Source organism: Cadophora gregata (genome assembly GCF_030347475.1).
Source record: "Cadophora gregata isolate MNR1 chromosome Unknown scaffold_5, whole genome shotgun sequence".
Lineage (NCBI taxonomy): Eukaryota > Fungi > Ascomycota > Leotiomycetes > Helotiales > Ploettnerulaceae > Cadophora > Cadophora gregata.
The window spans coordinates 417835-441003 of NW_026695928.1; the positions used below are offsets into that span (position 1 = coordinate 417835).

At 48.2% G+C, this 23169-nt stretch overlaps 7 protein-coding genes across 8 annotated transcripts; 4 read left to right on the plus strand and 3 right to left on the minus strand.

Annotated features, from left to right (window-relative positions):
- The first annotated feature begins 29 nt into the window (after positions 1-29).
- On the plus strand, positions 30-3241 carry ITR2_1 (myo-inositol transporter). 2 transcript variants are annotated; one of them, XM_058504527.1, is made up of 5 exons: positions 30-534; positions 683-1339; positions 1392-1690; positions 1752-2397; positions 2454-3241. In XM_058504527.1, exons 2-5 carry the CDS (start codon positions 841-843, stop codon positions 2525-2527), a joined length of 1518 nt encoding a protein of 505 aa, XP_058359083.1. In that variant the 5' UTR covers positions 30-534; positions 683-840; the 3' UTR covers positions 2528-3241. The 2 variants fall into 2 exon arrangements, with proteins under 2 accessions (XP_058359083.1, XP_058359082.1); XM_058504526.1 differs by having other exon boundaries at positions 30-1339; positions 1752-2393; positions 2454-3233.
- A 1593-nt stretch (positions 3242-4834) lies between these two features.
- On the minus strand, positions 4835-7970 carry ONS95_010941 (uncharacterized protein). The gene is made up of 5 exons (XM_058504529.1): positions 7882-7970; positions 7485-7820; positions 7164-7429; positions 5857-7118; positions 4835-5799 (listed from the first exon to the last, which is right to left on the minus strand). The coding sequence occupies exons 1-4, from the start codon at positions 7911-7913 to the stop codon at positions 6169-6171; spliced, it is 1584 nt and encodes a 527-aa protein (XP_058359084.1). The 5' UTR covers positions 7914-7970; the 3' UTR covers positions 4835-5799; positions 5857-6168.
- On the plus strand, positions 5099-6031 carry ONS95_010940 (uncharacterized protein; the record flags this gene model as incomplete). The annotated part of the gene is made up of 1 exon (XM_058504528.1): positions 5099-6031. One exon carries the CDS (start codon positions 5099-5101, stop codon positions 6029-6031), a length of 933 nt encoding a protein of 310 aa, XP_058359085.1.
- A 238-nt stretch (positions 7971-8208) lies between the features above and the next one.
- Positions 8209-10334, minus strand: ONS95_010942 (uncharacterized protein; the record flags this gene model as incomplete). The annotated part of the gene is made up of 6 exons (XM_058504530.1): positions 10038-10334; positions 9821-9957; positions 9491-9764; positions 9224-9435; positions 8934-9177; positions 8209-8883 (listed from the first exon to the last, which is right to left on the minus strand). The coding sequence occupies exons 4-6, from the start codon at positions 9307-9309 to the stop codon at positions 8209-8211; spliced, it is 1005 nt and encodes a 334-aa protein (XP_058359086.1). The 5' UTR covers positions 9310-9435; positions 9491-9764; positions 9821-9957; positions 10038-10334.
- A 536-nt stretch (positions 10335-10870) lies between these two features.
- Positions 10871-13025, plus strand: ONS95_010943 (uncharacterized protein). Its single transcript, XM_058504531.1, has 4 exons — positions 10871-11215; positions 11274-11668; positions 11725-12219; positions 12272-13025. Exons 1-4 carry the CDS (start codon positions 10892-10894, stop codon positions 12804-12806), a joined length of 1749 nt encoding a protein of 582 aa, XP_058359087.1. The 5' UTR covers positions 10871-10891; the 3' UTR covers positions 12807-13025.
- A 2701-nt stretch (positions 13026-15726) lies between these two features.
- Positions 15727-16077, plus strand: ONS95_010944 (uncharacterized protein; the record flags this gene model as incomplete). The annotated part of the gene is made up of 1 exon (XM_058504532.1): positions 15727-16077. The coding sequence occupies one exon, from the start codon at positions 15727-15729 to the stop codon at positions 16075-16077; it is 351 nt and encodes a 116-aa protein (XP_058359088.1).
- Positions 16078-21083: 5006 nt separating this feature from the next.
- On the minus strand, positions 21084-21665 carry ONS95_010945 (uncharacterized protein; the record flags this gene model as incomplete). Its single annotated transcript, XM_058504533.1, has 1 exon — positions 21084-21665. The coding sequence occupies one exon, from the start codon at positions 21663-21665 to the stop codon at positions 21084-21086; it is 582 nt and encodes a 193-aa protein (XP_058359089.1).
- Positions 21666-23169: the final 1504 nt, after the last annotated feature.

Here is a 23169-nt window from a genome sequence, read left to right on the forward strand (position 1 = left end):
TCTTGGAGACGACAGCGCAAGTGATAAACATCAACACATCCACTCCTGCAACGGGACTCAAGCCCACAGATGTGGAAGTATGGAAGTGCCAAGCAAACTCTCAAGACTCAGAGGCCATCAACTGGGTCTCCGATTCTCCGAAGCAGCAAGTCATCAAATAGACTGGTAACAATTGGCGTGCAAGGTGGACCTCATCCTGCTGGACCCATTCTTAGATGTCATGAGATCGAGATCTTTCAGCGGGTCAATGAAGGGCTTCCTTCACCAATGACTGAAAGGAAGATCTGATTGTTTCTAAATGGCAAAATGGAGAGCCCCGGAATCCCCATATTGTGCCAGCAAAGCGGTGACAGACTCGCGACAGCTCATGTCTGGCATGTCATGACAGACTGTGAGGTCTTCATCACTAGCCTTAAACTGGTGGTATTCATAGATATCAGATGCGTTCATCTGTAGCGTGCGGCTGGTAAGGCCAGAGCCATGCTTTTTACCACCTTCGCGCCGAGATACTCCGAGTTGGACTTTCACCTCCAGGTGAGCTGCTTTCACTATCACCGACCTTCGTCAAGGTCTCTTTTTCTAAGAGGCTCGCTCCTCTCGTCTATCAAATGAACTTCATACCAGTTACATCAGGGTGGGTCAACATGACGAACAACTCTGGAGACTGTGACTTACCAGGTAGCCTTGATTCTGCTGTTTGGTGTTTATTGCCATGAGCAGCAGGTAGCATGTTACTGAAATAGGCAAGTAACCTCAGTAGCCAGAGAATAGGGTGCGGTTAAGATGCACTAATCCATACTGGATGTAGAATGGCATCCCCCTCCCCCAGAGTCTCCCCTCATGACCGGATCCACCTCGGTCCTCCAGCAGGATAGAGCTCCCATAAGTCAGGTTCCATCCTCGACTTTGATTCTTCGACTTCATCCTCTTTCTTCACATTCATGCAAGCAGACCCAAATCACTACTTCAAATTCTTCTTCTAGCATTGGGCCGTTTTCGAAATTACTTCAAGGGATATATTTCGAAGCATACGTATCATCAATCAAAAAAGCTTCAATCATCTTGAGCTTAGATCTTGCAACGATGGCGCGCAAATACTTCGCGAAACGTAACTTCAATGATAGGCCGACTGCTGAACACGATGAGAAGAAAAACATCGATGCTCGGTCAGAGCTTCCTAACATACCGCAGCCTGAACGGCAATCTGTGGGTAGTTCAAGCTCCGACGGCCACCTCGAGACAGAAAAATCATCCGAGCATCCTTCCATCGAGCATGCCAAACTCAGTACCAGACTGAAAGTGACCATCGCAACTTTGAGCCTTGGGGGCTTAATGTTTGGTAAGTTGGGTTGTTCCATACACAACGAGATGAATGCTAACTATTTGGCGAGGCTCTGATACTGCCATCATCGGGCCAGTACTGCTCGATGTCGACCATAATTTAGGCCACGAACTTGCACCGAGAGAGAAGGCACTCATTACGTCAACTTGTTTCGCTGGAGCGTTCGTGGGCTGTTTGGTAGGAGCGTTGATCTCACACCGAAATGGGCCAAAGATCGGAATAAGAGTCTGTTGTGTTCTCAATATTGTCGGGGTGATACTCAATGCGGCCTCCTACTCGGTTCCCCAAATGGTGGTCGGCCGAATATTTTCGGGCATCTCCATAGGCATTGTGTCCACCATCGTCCCCGTAAGTAACCAGCATTCCTGCGGACTTTAATCGTTGGACATCTTACTAAACGACAATGCAGAGCTACTTAGCAGAAGTTGCTCCTTCGAAGTATCGTGGACGTATCCAGGGGATATGGACTCTCGCTGTGGTCGTCAGTCAGTTCGTGTCCTATGGCATTGGGGCAGGATTTGCACCAGTCCCTAACGGCTGGAGGTACATGTACGCACTGCCCGCCATTTGGCCCATTGCTCTCTATATTCTCGTGAGCTTTATTCCGGAATCTCCACACGAGCTCATTTCGCGAGGCAAAATCGAAGATGCCAAGATGTTTTACAAAATCACCACGAACCCCCCGGTCGCCGACGAACTAATTGCACAGAAGATAGTCTCGTTGTGCAACGAAATCAAATCGCCCTCCCCAGACACTCCAAAGAAATTCAGTTTTAAGGCGGAGTTCGCACCATACAAGCAACTCGTTGGCACCCGTCAGAACTTGAGAAAGCTTTTCGCGGCATGCGGATTGATGTTTGCCTCTCAATTCACAGGATTCAACTCCTTGACATTCTTTTCGGTAACACTGCTTGCCACCATGGGAATTCCGAAACCTGAGGCCATGGCAATGCCCCTTGGTGTGACAAACATAGTTGGCACCTTGGCGTATCTATTTCTCGTTGACAGGTTTGGTAGAAGGAGGTTGATGCTTATTACACTACCATTCACCGTAGGTTGCTTGTCGCATGCTGTGACATGGATTCGGAACTTTTGCTGATAGTGTTTTTAGATCATCTCGTGCGGGGTCTTTGCAGCCACCTGGCGATATGTTGGTGTCGATATCGCAGGGTTTCATCCTCATGAAGACGCAACATTGACGTGGGCAGCCTGGGTTATATACAGCTTCATGATCGTCTTTGTTCTTTCTTACTCCTCGGCCATTGGTAATGCAGCGTGGGCGTCTACTGAACTGTTCCCCATGGAGATCCGCGCGCAGGGAGCCATGGCAATGGCGATGTCAAATTGGCTCTCGAATATCATTATCTCTGCTACGTTTCTTTTACAGATGGAAGATACATCGCCCAAGTGGACTTACGTGGTCTATGGGCTTATTAATCTGGTAACTTTCACGGCTGTGTACTTTGGTTTCGCTGAAACCAAGGGCATGCCGTTGGAAGAAATCAGCAAAATATTTGAAGAAGATTTTGGAGTCAAGAAAGCAGAAAAATGGCAGAAAGCGCAGAGAACTGCTAGGAGCCAGGAGCCACCTGTTTGATTTGTTACATTCGGTTTACAATACCCTTCTTCATCGTCTCAGACGGATATTTGCATCGACGCCTTTCCTAGATACCCACATCAATACCATCCCATGGAAGAGATACAAGCACTGTCATTTTACTCAGCGAAAATTGTTGGATCGCAATTACCGTCGTATTTATAGATGTTTTATGAATCCTAGAGCTTTGAGCTCCTATTCTAAGTTGATGGTTTTCCGGACTGTAACTATGTCGCCAAAATAAAGGGGGTTGCAGTCTGACCCTGCTCCTGTCGCCCTGACGTGATGTCGCCCTTCGTTACGCACGAGCGCTCGCTCATGATGTAAGTAATCTTACATTCAAAGATCAATAGCCTGCCACCCAGTGTTTCGATATCGTTCTTTCACGGCGTTAAGCATTGGATCTGCTGACCCCCATGGATCCAGACATGATCAAGGACGGTCAGTCCTCAGCACAAGCTTTCCTTGAGAACATGTATGAGGACACAATCTATTCAGAAAGTCTTGGCCTCACTATTCTTTCTCAATAGCGTGGGGGTCGACGCGGTTGGGGAGGATAGGGTCAGCCCCATTTCGTGCGCTTAAATCCAAACTAGCCCGAACTACCGCAACGACACTTGAGCCGCAACCAAGGAAGGAATGCCGGATTTCCGCGTTTGACGAAACAGGTTGGGCACAGGACATATGGTTTATGCTTAAAAAGACATAAAGCGTTTATTTTGGTTGGATCTCGTACGAATAAGGTTTGGCCCAAGCTGGTGTTTGCCATGTCCGCCACTGAACGATGCGGGATCCGGAGAGGTAATGTAGGTTAATGACTCGCTCCAACCTTTTCTTCGCCCCACGTCACCACGTGCGAACTTCCGAGATCAGATTATGATGACAGCGTCTATATCACATTCTATAGGGCTCGTGAACCAAGGTACGACTTCATTTTTGCTTAAAGTTTACCAAGAAAATACATGTCTACCCCCACGGGGAACCAAAGATTGACGACAGCTTAGGAAACTTCCCCCCGCCCCAGTATACTTCCACACTGTAATAGATCGAAACTAGTTCTTCTTCCATAAGATGAACCTTGGAGGCTGAGGCATAGCAAGAGGAGAATAAACACCGTCCAGAGCTGATACTTGGCGCCGACACAATCCTGCTTAGCCTCGAACAGAACCCGGTAATGATCCCCGAAAACCCGAATTCAAGGCGGATTTCTCCTTTTTCAAGACTCTCTTGCCGTTTTTCCGAATGTCTAAGCAACTTTGGGTCATCCCCATGCGTTGCATTCAACCCCGTCCCTTCCACCGAGTCCACCCTGAAACCTCCGTTGCCCTACCGCATCGTACACATCTCCTTCTCAGTGAAACCTCATGATTGAATTTTCTTCTCCATAGCTAGTTCCCATTCCTCCAACCAGCAATACACAAGTTCCGTTCACGTCATGATCTCGAGCTAGTCACTTTATTTCGGTGGAACAACTTCCGAACCGCCGGAAAGCTCGACCGATGAGAGTAGGTCTGGCCAAGTAGTTAGACAGTGAGTCGGAATTGGTGTCTCCTTTCGCTACGATTTATTCATCTTGCTTCAAGATTTTATTGTTCCCTAATAGTGTATAAACAATCGATGCTCAATCGATTTGGATATTGCTCGAGGTCACGTGTCCTGTTGAGATCCCATGTGCTTCACTTCACGAGCATGCCTTGAGGTTAAGAGTATCTTCATTGCTATTGTTCTGAGAGAATGCCTAGAGCCAGAGGTAGCAATTGTATCTACACGGATAGACCATTCTCGCCCCGACATACCTAAGCTTCCGTTGATGTGGATTATGGAAATTAGCATTCGGATGGACTGAATGTCAGCAGCATCTCTTCGATCATTCAAGCACTCAAAGTAAATTAAAGGCTATTTCTAGAATGCAAGTTCAACAAGCTATGCAGTCAGATTGACCAAGCATACCTACAGAAAACAATATTGACATGGGGACCACTTTACCCGGCTTACGCTTACCACGACTTTCTCGGTACAGACGAGGTACACAATGTGTCCCTTCTTTTTTTAAATTCTACAAATGCTACCAACCTTCGCACTTCCGGTAAAAGTCGCTCTGAGATTTTCTCATGCAAACTTTCGTTCACACACCTCTCATTTCCCAATCAAGCATCACAATGTTCTTCTGCCTACTCATTCTCGTAACGAGCGCTGCCATTTCCGCCAAGGCAATGTCAATACAGCCTAAGATCCGATCCAATCTCACCGATATCGCATTTATCAAACCTGGATACACCCAGACGTTTCTAGACGACTTCGAGGGCCCAAGTGGCTCGCTTGTATCCGATTCAGACTGGATTGTCCAACTCGGAACTTCATACCCTGGAGGACCATCACGATGGGGTAACAACGAATTCCAGAGTTACTCAGACTCGGTAGACAACATTCGCATCACGGACGACAATACATTGACAATCACTCCCCGCCTCGACTCTGGATCATGGACCTCAGCTCGCATCGAGACTCAAAACTCTTTCGCCGCTGCTCCTGGAGGAAAATTGTTGATCGAAGCTCGTATCAAGCTCGGCACAGCTCCAGCCTCTCAACAAAAAGGAATCTGGAATGCGTTCTGGGCGATCGGGAAAGACTTCAGAGGAAATTATTGGAACTGGCCAGCTGTGACAGAATGGGATATTCTCGAAGTCATCAACGGCGAATCGGTCATTCATACGACTGCACATTGTGGCACGACTCCCGGCGGACCGTGCAACGAAAATAATGGGATCGGAGGTCGTATCGCTCCTTTCTCTAGAGGAGCATTTCATACCGTAAGCCTCTTGGTTGATAGAACTGTGACTGATGCGGCTGGTCAAGTGAACTGGAAGACAGAGTCAATAACGTGGTCACTGGACGGAAAAGATATCTTTGTGCTTACTGGTACAAGAGTTGGAAACAAAGCGGCTTGGGAGAAGTTAGCTTATGATGAGCATTTTATTTTGTTGAACGTTGCGGTTGGTGGGAATTGGCCAGGTCCTCCGAATGCGCAAACTGTGGATGGACCAGATGTTGCAATGGAAGTTGATTATGTAGGTGTTTGGAACTCAATCTGAGGGGCTATTTGAAACTGGTCATCACGGTGCTGATGTTGTACCGAAATATTTCTGCCGTAGAGTGAAGACGTGAATCAAAGCTGGCCTCCAAGTCTGTGTGGTTTCATTCCTGAAATACGCGGGATTTTGCCCGATACTCAGTCAATCCACTCACTTGGACTGAAACCAATATTTTCCACTGGCCAAGTACCGCCAGCAGCCATTTCATAAACTTGCTTATCCTCCACCTTGTTTGCAAATCCATATAAGAATCTCAACATCCAAGCATCCATCTTGAAAGCCGTGTCCATGTTTCTTCGACAAGCCTCCCTAAATGTTCGCAAAGCCTCGAAACTGATCTCAAGGACAGGCCAGAAATTTCTCAGTTGTAGCAGAAGCTCGAAGTTCTTTTCCAATCGCGTTCTTGCTTCTTTGATCTCAGTTTCAGATTCGCTGAAGAGCAAAGTGTGGATCTGAACGGTGGAGGCGACGACTAGGTTATGTCCGACCATTGTGTATAGAACATTGCAGCCAGGTGTCCGGTGGGCTTCTTCGACGAGGTCACAGAGCGCCGATGAGAATGACTTACAATTCATCGCATACTCTTGAATCGTGCTTTTATCGGATACCGAATGCTGATATTCGTGGAGATACTGATAGAAGAGGAGTTGACCAAAATGAAAGTACCCCAGATGGACAGCGACGAAAACTCGACCTAGACCTTGGCTGCCATAGATACGCAGATTCTCGGGTGTTCTCTGCATATGAGGAGGCAAGGACGAGTGCCAAGTCTCGAGCTTGTGAGAGAGGTGTAGAATCGTTTGTTCGTGCTGGTCCAGGTTGATTGCAGACCCTGAGCCACTGATTAAAAACTTGTGGAAGTCGTTGATCTCTATCAAAATCCGATTCAGAATGATCATCTGTGTGAAGAGTGACAAGAACCCGTCCGAGGATACTCCAGCATTGAATTCTCGGGTATTGTCAACGCGAAGACTGAGGAAAAATCCTTCTTCGAGGGGTAATGGGACTTCGTTCTTTTCAATCATTTGTCTCGGTAAACCCACTCCCGCCGACGACCATGTATCGAGTTTCCAGATCGTCCACCAAACTGTGGTCAGTCAGTTGGCAATTCTCTGGTCACAGTGCAACCCACCTCTGACGTTGACCTCTTGTTCAACAGCATTATTGGCGGGCATTTTGGCCAAGTCAAGCAAGTTCGCCATTCGGGTGGCCACCGAATAATACACTGACTCAGCTGCTGCATCTCCTTCGGATCGACTTACGGTGCCAAGCAGGACGCAGGCCTGGATCGTAGTGAGGGACATATCTCTGATGTCTAACAGTCGCGCACTCTTCTTGGCATAATCGCTACTTCGGTCCCATGAACAATGATTCTTGAAAGCAGGGTTTATAGAAAAGCTAGCACGCTCAGTTATAATGAGGGAAAAAGGATCGCACAAGCGAGAAGTCATACCGAGCAGCCAGGGCAAGCATGGCATAAAGTAGAACTGGTGGTGCTGTTCCTTTTGCCACTGATTCCGTGAAACTTGGACGATGGAATAACGTATGGAACTGGTCGTGAACGAGGTCGAAGTAGAGTCCGACTATCTCAAGGACAATGGGGATCGGGAGATGCAACGCAGTTGGAACTGCTGAGGTTGACTTTTGCACCACGACGGAGCGGGCAGAGAGGCCACATCGAGAACCCAGCTGGCTGCCAATGCGTGGTCCTGTGCATTCGAGTTGCTTCTCCCTACAATGAGTGCAAATGGTCTCTTTATCATGAAATATACATCTCTTCCTGCGAGACCTGGCACGATTGGAGGATGATCAGCTCAAAGTGACACTATGTGAGATTCAGAAAAACATACCGACAGGAAGCACATGCTGTAGATGTTCTCATGTTTTTCTTTGATCGACTTAGTAGGAATTGGTTGCGAATGTTAGCAGAATATCCCCGTCGGAGTGTTGTTAAAAACGCGGGGTGCGGGGTATTTCAATCGAGGTTACTCCAATTACTTGGCGAGATTCTCCTTTCCGTGTGTGAACACAGTTAATTTTGATCCCACTGTATGATAACGAGTTTTAGTGTCAGACTTGATACATGAAGATGATGGGTCTTCTAAAATCAAATCTCGTACCGAGTACGAAGACCAGTCTATCACGTGAAGCCGTTCGAGTTCTTGCAAATTTAACATCTAGAGTTCTTCGTGTTCATGTTTCTCCTCAACCTTATCTTTCGCTAAACCTTCTTCTTTCACATCTCTGTTTGGACTCCGAAGTCTGAAGATCTCTATGGAATGGCTCTTGACTTTGACATCCAAAGTTCCGTGAGCAAGGATTGTCCCGACATTCTTTCCAAGAAGTCGAGGATCTCCATTTATGATGCCCAACTCGTAAGGGATATCAGTGGAGTTGTACCAATCGAGCTCAGCAAATATCGCTAGCCGGGCTTCAGGCAATGCTTCCAATATCCTCTCTGCATCACCGTCATTCATTCTATTAGCCCACAGATCATATACTGTCCATTCTTCTTCCACTTGCGGTGCTTTTCCTGCCTCACGAATGAAGATCTCCTTCAAACTAGCACTCATTTCCAAATCTTCATTGGCAGCATTGAGAAACGCGACAACTTGGTCTCCGCCAAACAATTTCCCGCTCCATATTTGGATTTCGCCTTGTGCATATTCGTCTTTGGCAACGGATGTGTTGCGGTATATGCGAATGGCAGATTTAGCAAGAGGGTCTTGATTTATTGCAATCACTGCGGGGTTGTTTAGAATTGTGAGAGCTCGAGGCGACAAAGTCCGCAAATCGTTACCCATGAGTAATGGTGAGTTTAACATTGCCCACATGGAGAAATGAGCTTTATACTGATGTCTTCGATTAGCACGCTTGAGAGTACTGGGATCGCAGTGCTTACCTCATCATCCGACATACCTCCATTCCCTACCTCGAGCATATCCATATCAGCCCAAGCACCCGGTTTGCTTCGATCCGCATACGGAGCAAGTCGATTGATGATATTGAGAACAGAACAATGCTTCCCTGGGGCGATGCACATTGGATCTGAGGGGTTGTCACAGCTGCAACAGATCATCTGGCCGAGTGAAGAAGTCGTAGACATCTCCTGACATTCTGTACGAATTCGCAATTGCCGTTGCCCACTGGATCTAATTAGCTTGAGTTCAATCGTCATCTAAAGAGCCATACAGCATGAGTGTAGTCTTCGCCCCAGTTACAAAGACTATACAAGATTGGTCGCCCTGTGGCATTGAGAGCTTTCCACATGACCTCATATCGTTGGTACGATATCAAAGGAGTTCCAAATCGCCCTTTGTTGAAGCAGTTATCATACTTGAGGTAGTCTACGCCCCATTCAGCAAAAGCTTTTGCGTCTTTTGTCTCGTAATCTAGGGACCCCGCTACATGCTGTCAATAATGTCTCAAAACAGTACGTCTGAAGACATTGCAACTTACGGTATCTTGCGCAAGTCATTTCCCCTGCGCTAGAGTACATGCCAAACAACAATCCCATCTCGTGTATCCGATCGGAGACATATTTCATCCCATGTGGGAACTTGACTGGATCGGCTACAAGCATCTCATTTTCATCTCGTGCCATTGCAGCCCAACAGTCGTCAAGGACGACATAATTGTACCCCACATCTCGTAATCCTGAATCGACCAAAATTTTGGCTGTATCTAGGACAAGAGATTCTGATACTTCGCAACCTAATGCATTCCAATTGTTCTAAGCGTCTCAGTCAGCGAGCACAAAATTAAGTTGGTGATGTTTAGGCTACCCACCCAGCCGAGCTGCGGAACTCTAGCGAGGCCGTTGTTGACAGCAGCCACATGGCTCGCGAGGACTGCAAGGACTGCAAGGATGATTGCCATATGTAACATGATTCCGAACTCAATTGTCTTTGTTAAACCGTTCTTATCTGTCAGCATGTGAGAATGAGGATGATAAGGGCGTTGCCTTCACATATGACAAGATCTAGAAGTATCCTACGGGACTGACCAATGTTGTGTCACTCTGTGCTCATCCACTCCAAAGGTAATGTTCGTATATATCTCGATTAATTGATCCTAATCTTGATCACTAGCAAGACTGAAAAAGACAATGTTCCAGATGTGCAGGTTTAGCCTCTACCATGTGAGAGATTGGAGAAATGAAGATGCGAAGTCGATAATTCATCGATGATTTGAAGGGTTCCCAAAGAAGAAGTAGTGATACTAGCTGACACAATTTGAACCAATCAAACCCAGCTCATCCCGACGTTCAGTGTTTGCGTCTTCGTGAAAATAAGAAGATTCTCATGCCCCGCTCTGAGGATCACATGGTGGACTTAATTCCCAGCCAAATCGATGATTTTATTAGCATCTTGGCAAGTATGTACGTAAGCTTTGTGAAAGCCACTGACGCATTGATTGGAAGCTTTGCAGCACAAAACGACCCCTTTCGGCCTCTTTCATCCTGGAAAATACAAATCTTTGCACCGATCTAAAAGAAAAGTAGACACGAACCAATCATTACATTTCAACCCCGTCGACGTTGTATGTAGCCAAGCTTCATTGCGGCGAGGAACAAAGTCTCCCCTCATCCCCACATCCCACTTTAGAATGTATCACAGATTTGCGGAATAACAACCAATGAGCTGCGTCTCATCCCGAGCAAAAGCAGTGACGATTCGAACATCATCTCCGGATATGTCAACTTCGAGGTTATCCCCGTGGGGTACAGGGGTGGCGGGGTTTGAAGGAAATCGCATGGCCAGCTCCATGTTGAAGATAGGGTGATGATGCATTGACACGGTGTAGAGTTCCAGAGTATATAGTCTCTGTCAGACCCAATGATTTGGGTCGTCTTTGTTGATGATCTCGGAGTGCAGTAGCTTTCCAGTTTGCGTATCAGAGTTTACGTTTGGTTCCGGATCTTATCAACCCTCCCATTTCGCTCGCTTTTCAGCGCGACTCCATTCAGAGAGGTTATTTCACCCTAAGAGTATGGCGGATATCGACAATAAAGCAGATTTGGCGAAACATGTCGAAGCTGTCGATGCCATCCCCAGTAAAGTCCTCGTCGAGAATGCCGCCGTGGGCTCAGACCTCGAGCACGAACTTGCACCATGGGCAGCGATAAAGGCGTACCCGATGGCCGTCTTCTGGTGTCTGATGGTCTCGATGTGTGTGGTCATGGTCAGTATTAACAATTTCTCACACTTTCAACAGACAGCGGAGCACTGACACTTCCTAGGAAGGATACGATCTCATCCTGATCGGAAACTTCTACGCCTATCCAGCTTTTGCGAAGAAGTATGGCGAATATGTTGCGGAGACCAACAACTATCAGCTCACCGCGCCATGGCAGGTGGCTCTTGGGAACGCATCTGGTATTGGAGCCTTTTTCGGTGTCCTGGCCAACGGATATCTGGTTGATATCTTTGGAAAGAAAAAACTACTACTTTGTTCTCTTGTGGTTCTGTCCTGCTTCATTTCCATGACTTTCAAAGCCGACACCAAAGTCATTCTACTTCTCGGTGAAATGCTGTGTGGTCTTCCTTGGGGTGTCTTTGCTACCACGGCGCCGGCTTATGCATCTGAAGTCCTTCCGCTTTCACTGAGAGTGTACATGACTTCGTACACCAACATGTAAGCAAGAAATACTTTCCATCGAAGTTATAGATTCAGCTGACCAGATTCCATAGGTGTTTCATCATGGGTCAACTCATCGCAGCAGGCGTCCTCTCCTCGCTCAGCACGCGCAATGACCAATGGGCTTACCGAATCCCATTCGCCCTGCAATGGGCTTGGCCAGTTGTTCTTTTCCCCATTCTACTGTTCGCACCGGAAAGTCCCTGGCATCTAGTCCGCCACGGAAAGCTCGAAGAAGCCGAAAAGTCTCTCGCTCGTTTGGTGCGAAAGTCCGCCAACATCGATCCCAAGAAAACACTTGCCTACATCGTCCACACCAACGAATTGGAACGCGAGATTCAAGCTGGTACTTCCTATCTGGACTGTTTCAAGGGTGTGGAGCTGAGGAGGACGGAGATCGCATGTATGGCTTTTGCTGGGCAAGTGTTTGCTGGCTCGCTATTTGCGTACAACTCGACCTATTTCTTCCAGCAGATCGGCCTAGGTACGAAGGCGACATATCGTATGAATGTTGGTGGCACAGGGATGGCTTTGGCTGCAACGCTCATGTAAGCCCTTCAAAGCATTGAAATATGAAGCTGTGCTGATTGATATCTACAGTTCGTGGTTCGCCATAATGCCGTACGTGGGAAGACGAACGAATTACCTCTGGGGAATGGGAACCATGACAGTAATACTCTTCCTGATCGGCTTCTTGAATATTAAAGAAAGAGATGACAATATCGTTATCACCCAAGCAGCTTTGACCTTAATCTGGACCTTCGTCTTCCAGCTGTCTGCGGGGCAACTCGGTTGGGCTTTACCAGCAGAAGTTGGATCCACGCGACTGCGCCAGAAAACCATCTGTCTCGCCCGCGATGCGTACTACATCATAAATTTTGCAGCTCGTACACTGGAACCGTATTTTCTCAATCCGAGAGAGTGGAATTTGAAGGGCTACACCGGCTTTGTGTGGGGTGGTACGGCTTTGTTGACTTTCATCTGGGCATTTATTCGATTGCCGGAAACGAAGGATAGAACTTTTGGAGAGATTGATATATTGTTTGCAAACAGGGTTCCAGCGAGGAAGTTCAGGAAGTATAATACGGATTTGTATAATGAGAGTGCGCCCATCGTGGAGGAGGCTAGGTCATGATTGATAGCTGCTTATTCGCTTAGCAGCGAACTCGGGTTCCTCTCTGAAGCGCAGAACCAAATCCTTGTGTAGTTTAGTCAAGGGTCGCGCGTGAGCTTTGAGCTGAGAAATCTGACAGTCTGAATGGCTGGATGATTTCCTGAAGTAAGCTATTCATGATTTTGATTGCATGAGTGCTGTTTGGCGACGGCCCTTGAGCTGTGCAATGATATTCCCAACAACCTCCTTTACATCTGTCAGTAGAACAAGGTCTAGGTGCTGTATAGAGATTTTGCAGTTGACTAGTAAACTTGCAGGAACCAGGTGTAGAGATGCTGTGGAGATCCTCATTTTCCGTTGGAGGTCAGGCTACTGTTTGACAAAGCTCAGCACCACTTGAGGAGAATGGGTTGAAGCTTGCTGGTAGGTCTTTAAGGAAGAAATACGCCTGTATAGGGGTATAGGATAGAGCTGAAGCTCTAGAATGCTCACATATATGGGCAGTAGCAAGGCTACGTGAAGCTGGGTGGCAGAAGAAAAAATCAGAAGCGTTTACACATTTCGCAGGCAAGTCTTTTGGATATCCTTTAGGCTTTATAAAAGCTTTATAAATATATGTTACTGAGTACGAATATTTGACTAAAGACCCTGTCCTCTTCCTAACGTCTGCTGGCGTATTGTAGATTAGTGCACGATTTTTGGGCATTTCTGACAGCGTCTGATCTTCTTCCACCAATGCTTCTGGGCCTAGAGTTTGTCTTTCGAATATTCTAGCAAGTAGACTTAGCGACAGCTTGACAACCAAGATGAGCGCAGTCATGACGACACTTGATCTCGGATACAAAGGGGCGGAGGCTTCTTCAAGTGACGAGGATCATACCTCTGAGTTGTACTTGAAAATTTTGCTGGACTGGGCTGAATTTCGACCTGTATTGGGAGAGTTGCTGGATAAATCGCATTTTTCCAGTCTGAATACAAAAAGTTAATGGCCGAAAATTAGGTGACTGGCTGGGACAAGGCAGGTAAACAAAGCAGTGGTGGGCCACAGCTTAAGCGAGATCGTTAGAGCCACTTCCAATAATGTTCTTAGACAAATAGCTCTGGATTCAAGCTTCTCCCGTTCTCCGTACTTTTCTAGAGTTGGCTGCGGACAAAGAGAGAGAGAGTCTGAAAGTAAGCACCGACATTATCATGTAGTTGAGATCAAGAACAGTATGAGAGGATGAAATTCTTTGATGGATTATCCGCAACCTGATTATGTTCCCAGAACATAAGTCAAGTAACTCTTTATAGAACCGGACGGAACTTCTTTCCACGGTCGAGAAACTAATCTCAGTCCAAACATCAAGAAATTGATGCCATGATGGGCACAAGACCATACGGCATACACAAGCCATGCCCAATGACAAAAACCCCTCCCATCAATCTGTCCTGGCATGACCACGAATTCTTCGAGATCTATCACATCCAGAAGGGCTTTTCATTGCCTAATACATCACAATTTTATTCTTACGATATGACAATGCAAAATATCAAAAACGTGGAAGATGGTGTATGGCTTCCCAGAAATTGGAGGATGAGCAGCACGAAGGCGGTGCAACAATAAGAACAAGCAGTGAAACGAATGACTTACAAACAGTACATCGTCGTTGGATCACATCACGATAAAGATACGGAATGTGTGATATTATGAGAATGGCAGTCCTGTGAAGTTGTTCGATCACAACAGGCGGTCTGGATGGTGGGATGATATTGAGTGACTGGATCAATCGGAAAGAGAAGTACAGCATTGTTAGGATGAGAAAGTGGTCTGAAATGAAAAGTTTGATGATGGGAGTGACTACATTTACATGACGCAGTGTGTGGGAGAAGAATCATGGCTCAAGCGTTGAAGTGGAGAGTGACATGGTTGGAAATTCACAGGAAAGACAATTGGTCACTACAGTATATCGACGAATGAGAAAGGGATGGGACGGACTGTGATATTGAGACAGTGACAATGCTTGACCTAGAGGAATAGACCTTGTTTACGCGGTGGCATAGAAACTGATGATGGTTAAACCTAACATCATATTGTATAAATATGGTCTAGCAGTAAGTGAAAAAGGTGGGAAACAAAAAATTCTACTACATCCAGAACATAACCCCACAGATGCTACATCTCTAGTAGTTTTATCTCCTCAACGCATATCGGAATCATTTCCATCAAATCAATGCTTCTGCAGAGCATCTTAATTCATCTCCTTTCCAATCATTCAACTAAGAGAGAAGTCACCCCACCCCGCTTCCCAGAATAGATATCAAGTCTTGAAGAAAAATCGTGAGCTAGCTTCATCTACGAAGTAAGAACCAAACTCAAAGCATATACCATGACGTCCATCATCGCATGCCATGCCTTATCAGTCTCCTCTCTTGCATACCCCCAACCTCAGCATTTTCAAACACCACCCACTCTCCTCCCAAATGACCCTCAAACCCCAAACAAACCCAACATCACAAACCCGCGACTGGATCCATTATCAACTTAGACCATTCCGCCAATACGGCAAATCAAATCTACCTCCTCGCCCTTCCAAAGACGCACCTTAAACTTGGCAGTGAAACGCAGCATCTGCAGCAGTTCAAGCTGAAGCGTCTAGCGATTGAGGCTCCAACTGACTGTACTTGACCCAATACACCTTGGTGTACGGGTACTTGTCTAGTCTGGGCGGATCGGCACGACTTACTTGGGGTATGTGTTGTAGGAAAGAACAAGATAGGTCAAGAATGATACCAAGAGGTCTTAATTGGGGATGTCCAAACCCCATGCGGCGCAAGAACTGTCTCGTTTGGGTGAGCTGATGCCAATGCTGTGAACTCGATGCCTCATGGTTGGCGTGTGTGTATGCGGGGTGACGGTATGGGGTAATGTGAGGCCTCCACAGATCTATTTTGGGTTGGTATGGTTTGGTATGGTTTGGTTTGTAAACCGACAGGCGCGACACAAAACATGATGGGATTGGAACGGCCAAGGCAGGCCAAGGTGTGTAAGAGATGTGTTAAGAGATGTGAGGAGAGTAAATCATTGCTTAATCGCATCTGCCCGAGACATTTCGCCGACTGGGCAGCTGGGCGTATCGGTCTGGGCATACACACAGCAAACATGCAGTCTCAAAACGAAAGGACAGTGTGGAGTATGGAATCTGGAGTATGGAGCATTCAAAATCTGGGGATGATCATGCGAAATGGACACCAAAGCAACGCAGAAACACAGCCAAGAATAGACAACTTCCTGAAAGAAGCAGCGACGTGACGTGAGGGTAATTGTGGTTGGTCACGCAGAAATAGAAAAAGTGAGAGAGGTAACGACAAGAAGAATTGGCAGTCACAGATGTGCCGCAGCGTTGTACTGTACACACCACACAGACGGAACGATTTGTTCATGCGGGGAGATGTCAGCCAAGGCCAAGAAAGGAACAAGGCAAGAGGACATCTTGCCCATAGAAAGAAACAAATCCGGGGGAAATCGAAAATAGAGGGGAGACATGCTATTTTTACTGCTGAGGCGACTTGACTTTTGTTTCGAGATCCTATGATTTTCGATTTGCGGTTTGGGGAAATGATGGGCGATGTATGATTCGGTAGTTGTTGTTGGTGAGGAAGACAAGAATATTGGCAGAGTTGCAAGGTCGTTTGAGAATCATCTGATGTACCTGTATCGCTTCTGAATCTGTCTACCTTCGTCTCCAGAATGGACTAGGCTGTCGCTAGTATCAAAATCCAATCCAAATGCTGTAGGGCTGTCACGTCAGGGAACATGTGAAGCAAATCTAACTTACTCGGCGTCCATAGCCTCTCTATTTTGAGAATCTGGTACGTCGGTACGGGATGGTCCAAGTAGGAATCGATTGTCGAGTCGATCCGAGTCGCGCGCTTGAGAAGGCGACTATCAAACAGTCTTCTTTCAAGTTCTCGAACATGAGGCTCGACTAACAATCGAGCTGGTACTTCAGCCGAACCATACACCGGGTTGTGTTGCGTGCGGCTCCTTCTCCTGTTTGATCACCTGTGATAGGAAGGAGGTTGGTGGTTCATCTCGCATCCTCACGTTTTGCCGAGGATCTCACCTTCTCGCAGCTCCTTGACCTCAACTTACTCAAATTGAGCGTCCTCGCGGCCGCATTCACAGAGAATAATTTTAAACGTGCTCATTCTCCGTCCTCTCCCGAACATCTGTCCACTCGTCCGTTCTCACTGAATCATTTACGTTCTGACATAAAACCACGTTTTAAGTCCTAGCACCATTACAAGATTCACAACAGAGCGGAAGGGATCCCGTCGCATCCTCGACCAGCTGTGGAGCAAGTGAGATGCTCGAACTCATGATCCCTCACTTCAAGCAAATGAAAGCCCGTCCACTACTGGCTTGGTAGTAATCTCGGCGTGTGGAGGTTTCAAGCTTATCTGACCCTCACCCTCATCTCACATCCCCAGTCGCCATATGATAAGATGCACTCCCACATCATATGATCGACCACAAACAAATCTCCAGCGTACAAAGCGAACGCAGATTACTATATCGCCAAGAATACTCATCAGGGACAAAAAGGTCACAGCTTGTGCTTGTGCTCTGCTCGGTGACTTGGTATTCTCTTGGGTCTAAATGCGGAGGTTTCATGCGCGAAAATCAAATCGAATCGAATCGCACCGCACTACTTGCTTGCTTGCCTGCCTCGGGCATTTTCCGTTTTCAAGATCAGACAACAAAGACAAAATAATAATAGGGCCGAGAACGGCAGTTTCCCCCCCCCCCCCCAGACTCAGACTCAGACTCAGACTCAGACTCAGACTCAGACTCAGACTCAGACTCAGACTCAGACTCAGACTCAGAACTTCCAAATCGGCGGAACCGCAACCGTGTTTCAACTACCACGGGGTTGGTCTTGGACGAAGATGAAACGGAATGCTAGGAATCGAGCGGGAGGTACACAAGAAGAAAAATCATCGACCACAGCACAGCGCAACAACCGGGTGAAGCTAAGCTAACCTAACCCACAACCAAAGACCCTGAACGATAAGCGAGCGTGAAACTGTGGTCTGGTCGTGCGTCGTGCAGCAGCAGCGCTTGACTGACTTGGCAGCGGGAATTTTTTGGTCTGGTGTGTGTGCCCCTGCACTACTGTACTGAGCTTGAAGGGAAAAAAAGTCTGTTTTGCGGGATTATCTTGGTTGGTCGAAACCTTGAAGAGGCTCCTCTTCTTGAACCTCCACATTATTATTTGCATATTTATATATGTACATTATGTACAATTTTATATATGTGGGGCCGCAACACGCAGATGCAGTTCCCTCCCCTCCCCTCCGTCCGGAGAGAAGGTGGATTCGATTGCTGTGGATGTGGATGTGGATGTCTGGTCTACTGGAAAGGAAATTCGTACATATATCGCGGCTCTCGTATAGGTTCGTTCGTTTGCTCGCTCGTGCCCCCAACAGCCCCTCTCAGGCGGAAAGAGGATGGATGAACTGGATATATCTCGGGCGGTATGCCGTCATAAGGTCCAGGTACTTCAATCTATGTACGAGCGCCTTAACTTACCACAGCACAGTAAGGTAGGAAATTATGGGCCGAACCGAGGGGACCGACATTTGATCTCGTGAGGGAGTAAGTGGATGCGATGAGTGTGCTGTACGTACGTACTGTACAGTACGAGCAGCAGATTCGAGATTGCTGAATTGACAGCGCATGGAAAAGTAATCAAAAAAAAAAAAAAAAAAGGTAGGCGACTTGCGATCTAGATGGGTCAGGAAAGGAGATGATTGATTAAATAATCGATCTGAGATCGGATTTTCTGATCTGGATCTTCATCTTGGCTGGCTGGCTCTGTTTGTTACCTTACCTTTTACGTGCGCGACGAACATCACATGGGCAATAATACGGTAACACCATACAAAGATCGAGGATGTATACAAAGCAGCCTGAAAGCAGTGCTTCGGCCTGGGCATTGGCAGGTTACCTTATTACCTACCTATCTTACCTACTCGCTCGTAAATTTACCTACCTCACGGCACAGTATGGTCAGAAGAGTTCCTGCCTTTTCTGTCCGTCTGTTCGTCTGTCCTGTATTGGGTCGGCTGCTCTCCAGCCTGTACTGTAAGCCAAATAATAACGTAGGTAACCTGTCTGTAGGCTGTAAGGTATGGAAGAATAACTGGAGAGATTCGGGGAATCCCAGCGATAAGCGAAGAAAATAACAAGGGACGAGACCCTGACAAGAACCTGACAAGACATGCAAATAAATATGGGGAAAATCATAGAAGTGCATTTTTGGGAATTTATCCCCCCTTCCCTTCTGTCCATCCTATCAAATCACCCAAAAATCTGTGAAAATGCCTCGGAACCAACCTGGAGTCCCCAAACGGAACGGTGAAGCCGTACCTACAGGTACCGTAGAGTACAGTAGGGTGATTGCGGGTTTGGAACTTTGGACCTTTGGAGCTGGGGCATTGCTTGGACTCGACGGGACATCTTGCGTGCGGTGCGGTGCGACATTATCATTGCACAGAAAGATTGGAAAACTTCAGACTGCATCATTGAAAGGGTTCGAACTCTCCCTCAAAATTATCTTGCAGCAGCCAGCCAGCCGGGCTCGCTGGGCGGGCTGTCTGGCTGTCTTGTCTTTGTTGTGATCGATGGATGGATGCACGGTGCAGGGCAGGGCAGGGCAGGGCAGGGCAGGAGAAAAAAATTTCTGCATTGTTTTGAAACTGGCCCGCTGCTCGAGATCTGCGGTTCGGGAGTTGGGGGGTGCTGTGTGGTGGAGCCCTGGTGCTTGCTCGAGGTGCTGCTCGCTGGTCTGGCTTTGGCTTTGCTGACTGCCCTGCCTGACTTTGCTTTTTGGGTGGTGATTTGCGTTGCTGGGGCAGGGCAGGGGAGGGAAGCGGAAGGGGATGGGGATGGGGACGGGGACGGGGACTGGGACTGGGACTGGGACGGGGGGCTTTTTTGTTTGGACGGAATTTCGTAGGCGAGGGAGAGGGAAACGTGCAAACAAAACGCGGGATTCAGCCCGCTGGCTTTGACCGTTGCTTTCATAATTCGAATATGGATTTTTATGAATTCTTGAAGAAAGGAAATTTGTACACAAGCGTAAGTGGCGCCGGACCCGTCGGTCGCTGTTGGCAACGGGTTACATTCCAGATGTTATTGTTATGGTGAGTAGGTGTTAGCTGACTCAGGCATTGCGACACACAACAGCATGGCACTCTTCCAAAACTCGATAAGGCTAACGAACTACCGAGAAGGGCTTTTTCGTCTCGTCACCGGGGCTTCTCGAAGAAAATAGAAGGAACAAGAAACGGAGTCTGTGCCTGCCAAGAAGGGATGAGTGTTTTATTGTTGTCGAATCGATCAGTTGAAACAAACCCCTCCTCCGTCTTTTCTCATCTTCGTTGCCCCAGAGCCCCGACCCCCAAAATTGGGCTCGTGTCGTGTCGTGGCGGTCAGGAAAGGACCCTGGCGAAAAGGAAGAGAAGATCAGATCTTCAGTATTATCTCACTACTACTGTACTGTACTACTGCACCAAGGAAAAGATCGTAGCGAGGAAATAGCAGACGCCGATGCCGACACTGACGGGTGAAGGCAGGCGCGAAACACCATACTCGTACGGTTCGGAGTGAGCGAGACCAGGGACATTGGACACCACTCACGTGACCGAGCCGAGGATTTAAATGCCGCATAGAAATTTGCGGGTGGATGGATGTAGGCGAGTGGGTGATGTCCCATCCATCGGTCCTGTCGGGCAGTCGGTGTAAGGTAATAGGAAATGTCGGAAGCACCGGAGAGATATAGTAGTTTTGAAGAGAACTTCATCATACGTGCGGAAGAGTGTTCACGGCAGACTGGATTGAGGCAAGCCGGGGGGGGGGGGGGGGGGGGGGGGGGCAGAGAAAGTGCTTTTGGTAAGTTGACAGGTGTGCGCGCGCGCGAGAGAGATAAGCAATACAGTAATGCTGAATACGATTAATGATACAAATAACCTTACTGGAGAAGCGAAAGTTTGACAGGGTTAGTAAAGATACAGTTTTACCGCCCCCCCCCCCCCCCCCCCCCCCCCCCCTCCCCATCCCCATCCCGCTAGTCGGCACAAAACTTCCGCGCAGATTCTGTAGATGGGCGCCCGCATGCAGATTTGGACGGACGTGGAGGACGCAGATGGGCAGGGCAGGGCAGATGAAAGCGATGAAGAAGATTTGCTGCGATGCTGTACAGTACTGTTGCAGCTGCAGACGGAAGATCCATGTGGCGTGTGAGGGCTGCATCAGGCCGGTCCAGTTGAAGCCACAGGGAGGGGTTTGCAGCATGCCACGGCGACAAAGAACACGCTGGAGACGCTGCTGGTATTTAGGTACACATGGCCTGAAGTGAGCCCACTGAAGAGGCTTGCATAGGGCTTCGCCTGGACCCAGCCTGGGGCAACGAGGGCACACACCAGCTCCAAAACAACCTGAGAGCTTGAGCTCGTGAAGCTCTCCCAGAGCTTTGCTTGGCTGCAGAGGAGGGGGAAACAAAACAAAACTACTACGGAGCTGCACAGTCTGCAGCGCAGTGCACCTCCGTACGGCGTTAGCTCAAACGTCAATCGGGGATTCGGGGGGCTGCTAAGCTTTCGAGGCCCTCTCCAGACCGCCCAGCCTAGCTGACTCGCGTTAGCAGGTGGGGTATGCAAGATGGTGAGGCGTGAGCTTGCTACGGCGTTGGTTGTTGGATGTCTCTCCCCATCACACTTTCTTTGTCCATCTGGTGCTACGGTGAGCAGAGATACAATCATAGCAGGAAGTAGGTAGCAGCAACAGAGGAGGAATGATGGGCGCCCATGTGCCTCTGCTGCCGCCGCATGCATCCATCTATCGACAATTTCAGCGAATCTGCGAGCAGTGATAGCGAAGATTAGACCAGACCACCCAATAATGTTAGTTTGGCATTTGCTAACAGAAATCGAAATAAGAACTGGAGGCGATGGGTGCAAAAAGCAAGCCGCCGCTTGTCCTGCCTATCATGCCCATCCTGTCTGTTTGTTTGCTGCTCTTCTTCTGTCGTGTCTTGTTGTTGAAGTAATATTGCTGCTCTCCAGTGCATACAAGTCATATCACATCAGGTCCACCAGATAGGCCAGTTGAAGCCATATCGGGATGCCAATTCCCTTTTGTGCCAATAGCGCACTGGACACTCGCTCATGCGACTCAGCGGTCTAGTCTGCTTCGGGGTGTATATACCGTGACGGGTCGAGTATTGTTGCTGCAAGCAGCCGTGTGAGCCGAGCTAGACACGCAGAGTAGAATTACGGTGTCCACAGGGGAGTCGAGTCGACGTCGAAGATTGGAGACTCCATTTCCGGTTCAGACCGAGGTACGCTGGCGCTGTTGAGGCTGATGGAGCTGATGGGACATGATCGATGGATGAGTAAAGCCGTGAAGCAAGCAAGTGAAGCTTTGAACCTCTCCTTATATGGAGACTTGCAAGCACGGTTGAAAATCTACAGGCAGACGGTTAGGTCAGGTATCTGATCATCCACAGGTCTCAAAGCTACAGCACGGAGATTTTGTATGGCGTGCTGCATCTTGCCCAGACGAGAGTGCAGCACAATACGGCGACCACAAGCCACCTTCACTCTCATTACCACAACAGCACAACAGTCCCTCATATCTCACACAAAACTCCCAACAGCCAACAGCCATCCCACATGCAGCGCAGTTCTTCCGTTGTTGTGCCCTGCTGCCCTGGCCTGCCCTGCCCTGCCCTACACTTCGACCACGGCCCGCACTACGGTACAAGCGGCATGGCGCTTATACGGGAAACATCTCTCTTTCTCTCTCCCCGACCAGGTTCAGGGCATGTCAGAAGAGGAAACAGAGTTCCATCCGTCAGAGCAGCGAGCGCAAGAGATAAATTTCAGCGAGCCGCCATTGGCCAATTGCACGCTCGGGAGTATCTCGCCCAGCCCAGCACAGCACCGCACCGTTCGCCTCGTCAACTCTCGAGTCGTGCGCCAGTGGACCACCAGCCATGGATAGCCCTGGTTGAGCCCGTAACTCCTGATTGGTGGGCATCGGACTGAATGGGACTATCCAGGCTACCGGCTGGGATCACCCCCATTGCCTCTCCGTCATCTTACGCTGCTGTTCCCTGCTGGTGTGCAGGGGAAACTACGGTCGCCGGCGTGTTAGTAAGGCGGAATGGTGGGTGTGGGCTTTTGACGGGCTACGGACGTCGGTATTGCATCATGGTCGTATTTTGACCTAGACAAGTGATGGCATCGAGCATCCAGGTGTTGCACAGTCAGCGTGTTCAGTGCTGGCTGTTGCGGCTGTTATGATGCTATTCCGAGACTCGGTGCAGACTGTGCA

Bases quoted from the DNA above. Each gene is read 5' to 3' on its own strand.
- ITR2_1 (XM_058504526.1), top strand. From the start codon at position 841: ATGACCGGATCCACCTCGGTCCTCCAGCAGGATAGAGCTCCCATAAGT. The intron at 1,340-1,391 runs GTAAGTTGGGTT...CTATTTGGCGAG, and splicing joins CCTTGGGGGCTTAATGTTTG to GCTCTGATACTGCCATCATC. The intron at 1,691-1,751 runs GTAAGTAACCAG...ACGACAATGCAG, and splicing joins TTGTGTCCACCATCGTCCCC to AGCTACTTAGCAGAAGTTGC.
- ONS95_010941 (XM_058504529.1), bottom strand. From the start codon at position 7,913: ATGAGAACATCTACAGCATGTGCTTCCTGTCG. The intron at 7,821-7,881 runs GTATGTTTTTCT...CAATCGTGCCAG, and splicing joins ACAGCATGTGCTTCCTGTCG to GTCTCGCAGGAAGAGATGTA. The intron at 7,119-7,163 runs GTGGGTTGCACT...GACTGACCACAG, and splicing joins ACAAGAGGTCAACGTCAGAG to TTTGGTGGACGATCTGGAAA.
- ONS95_010943 (XM_058504531.1), top strand. From the start codon at position 10,892: ATGATCTCGGAGTGCAGTAGCTTTCCAGTTTGCGTATCAGAGTTTACG. The intron at 11,216-11,273 runs GTCAGTATTAAC...GACACTTCCTAG, and splicing joins TCTCGATGTGTGTGGTCATG to GAAGGATACGATCTCATCCT. The intron at 11,669-11,724 runs GTAAGCAAGAAA...CAGATTCCATAG, and splicing joins ATGACTTCGTACACCAACAT to GTGTTTCATCATGGGTCAAC.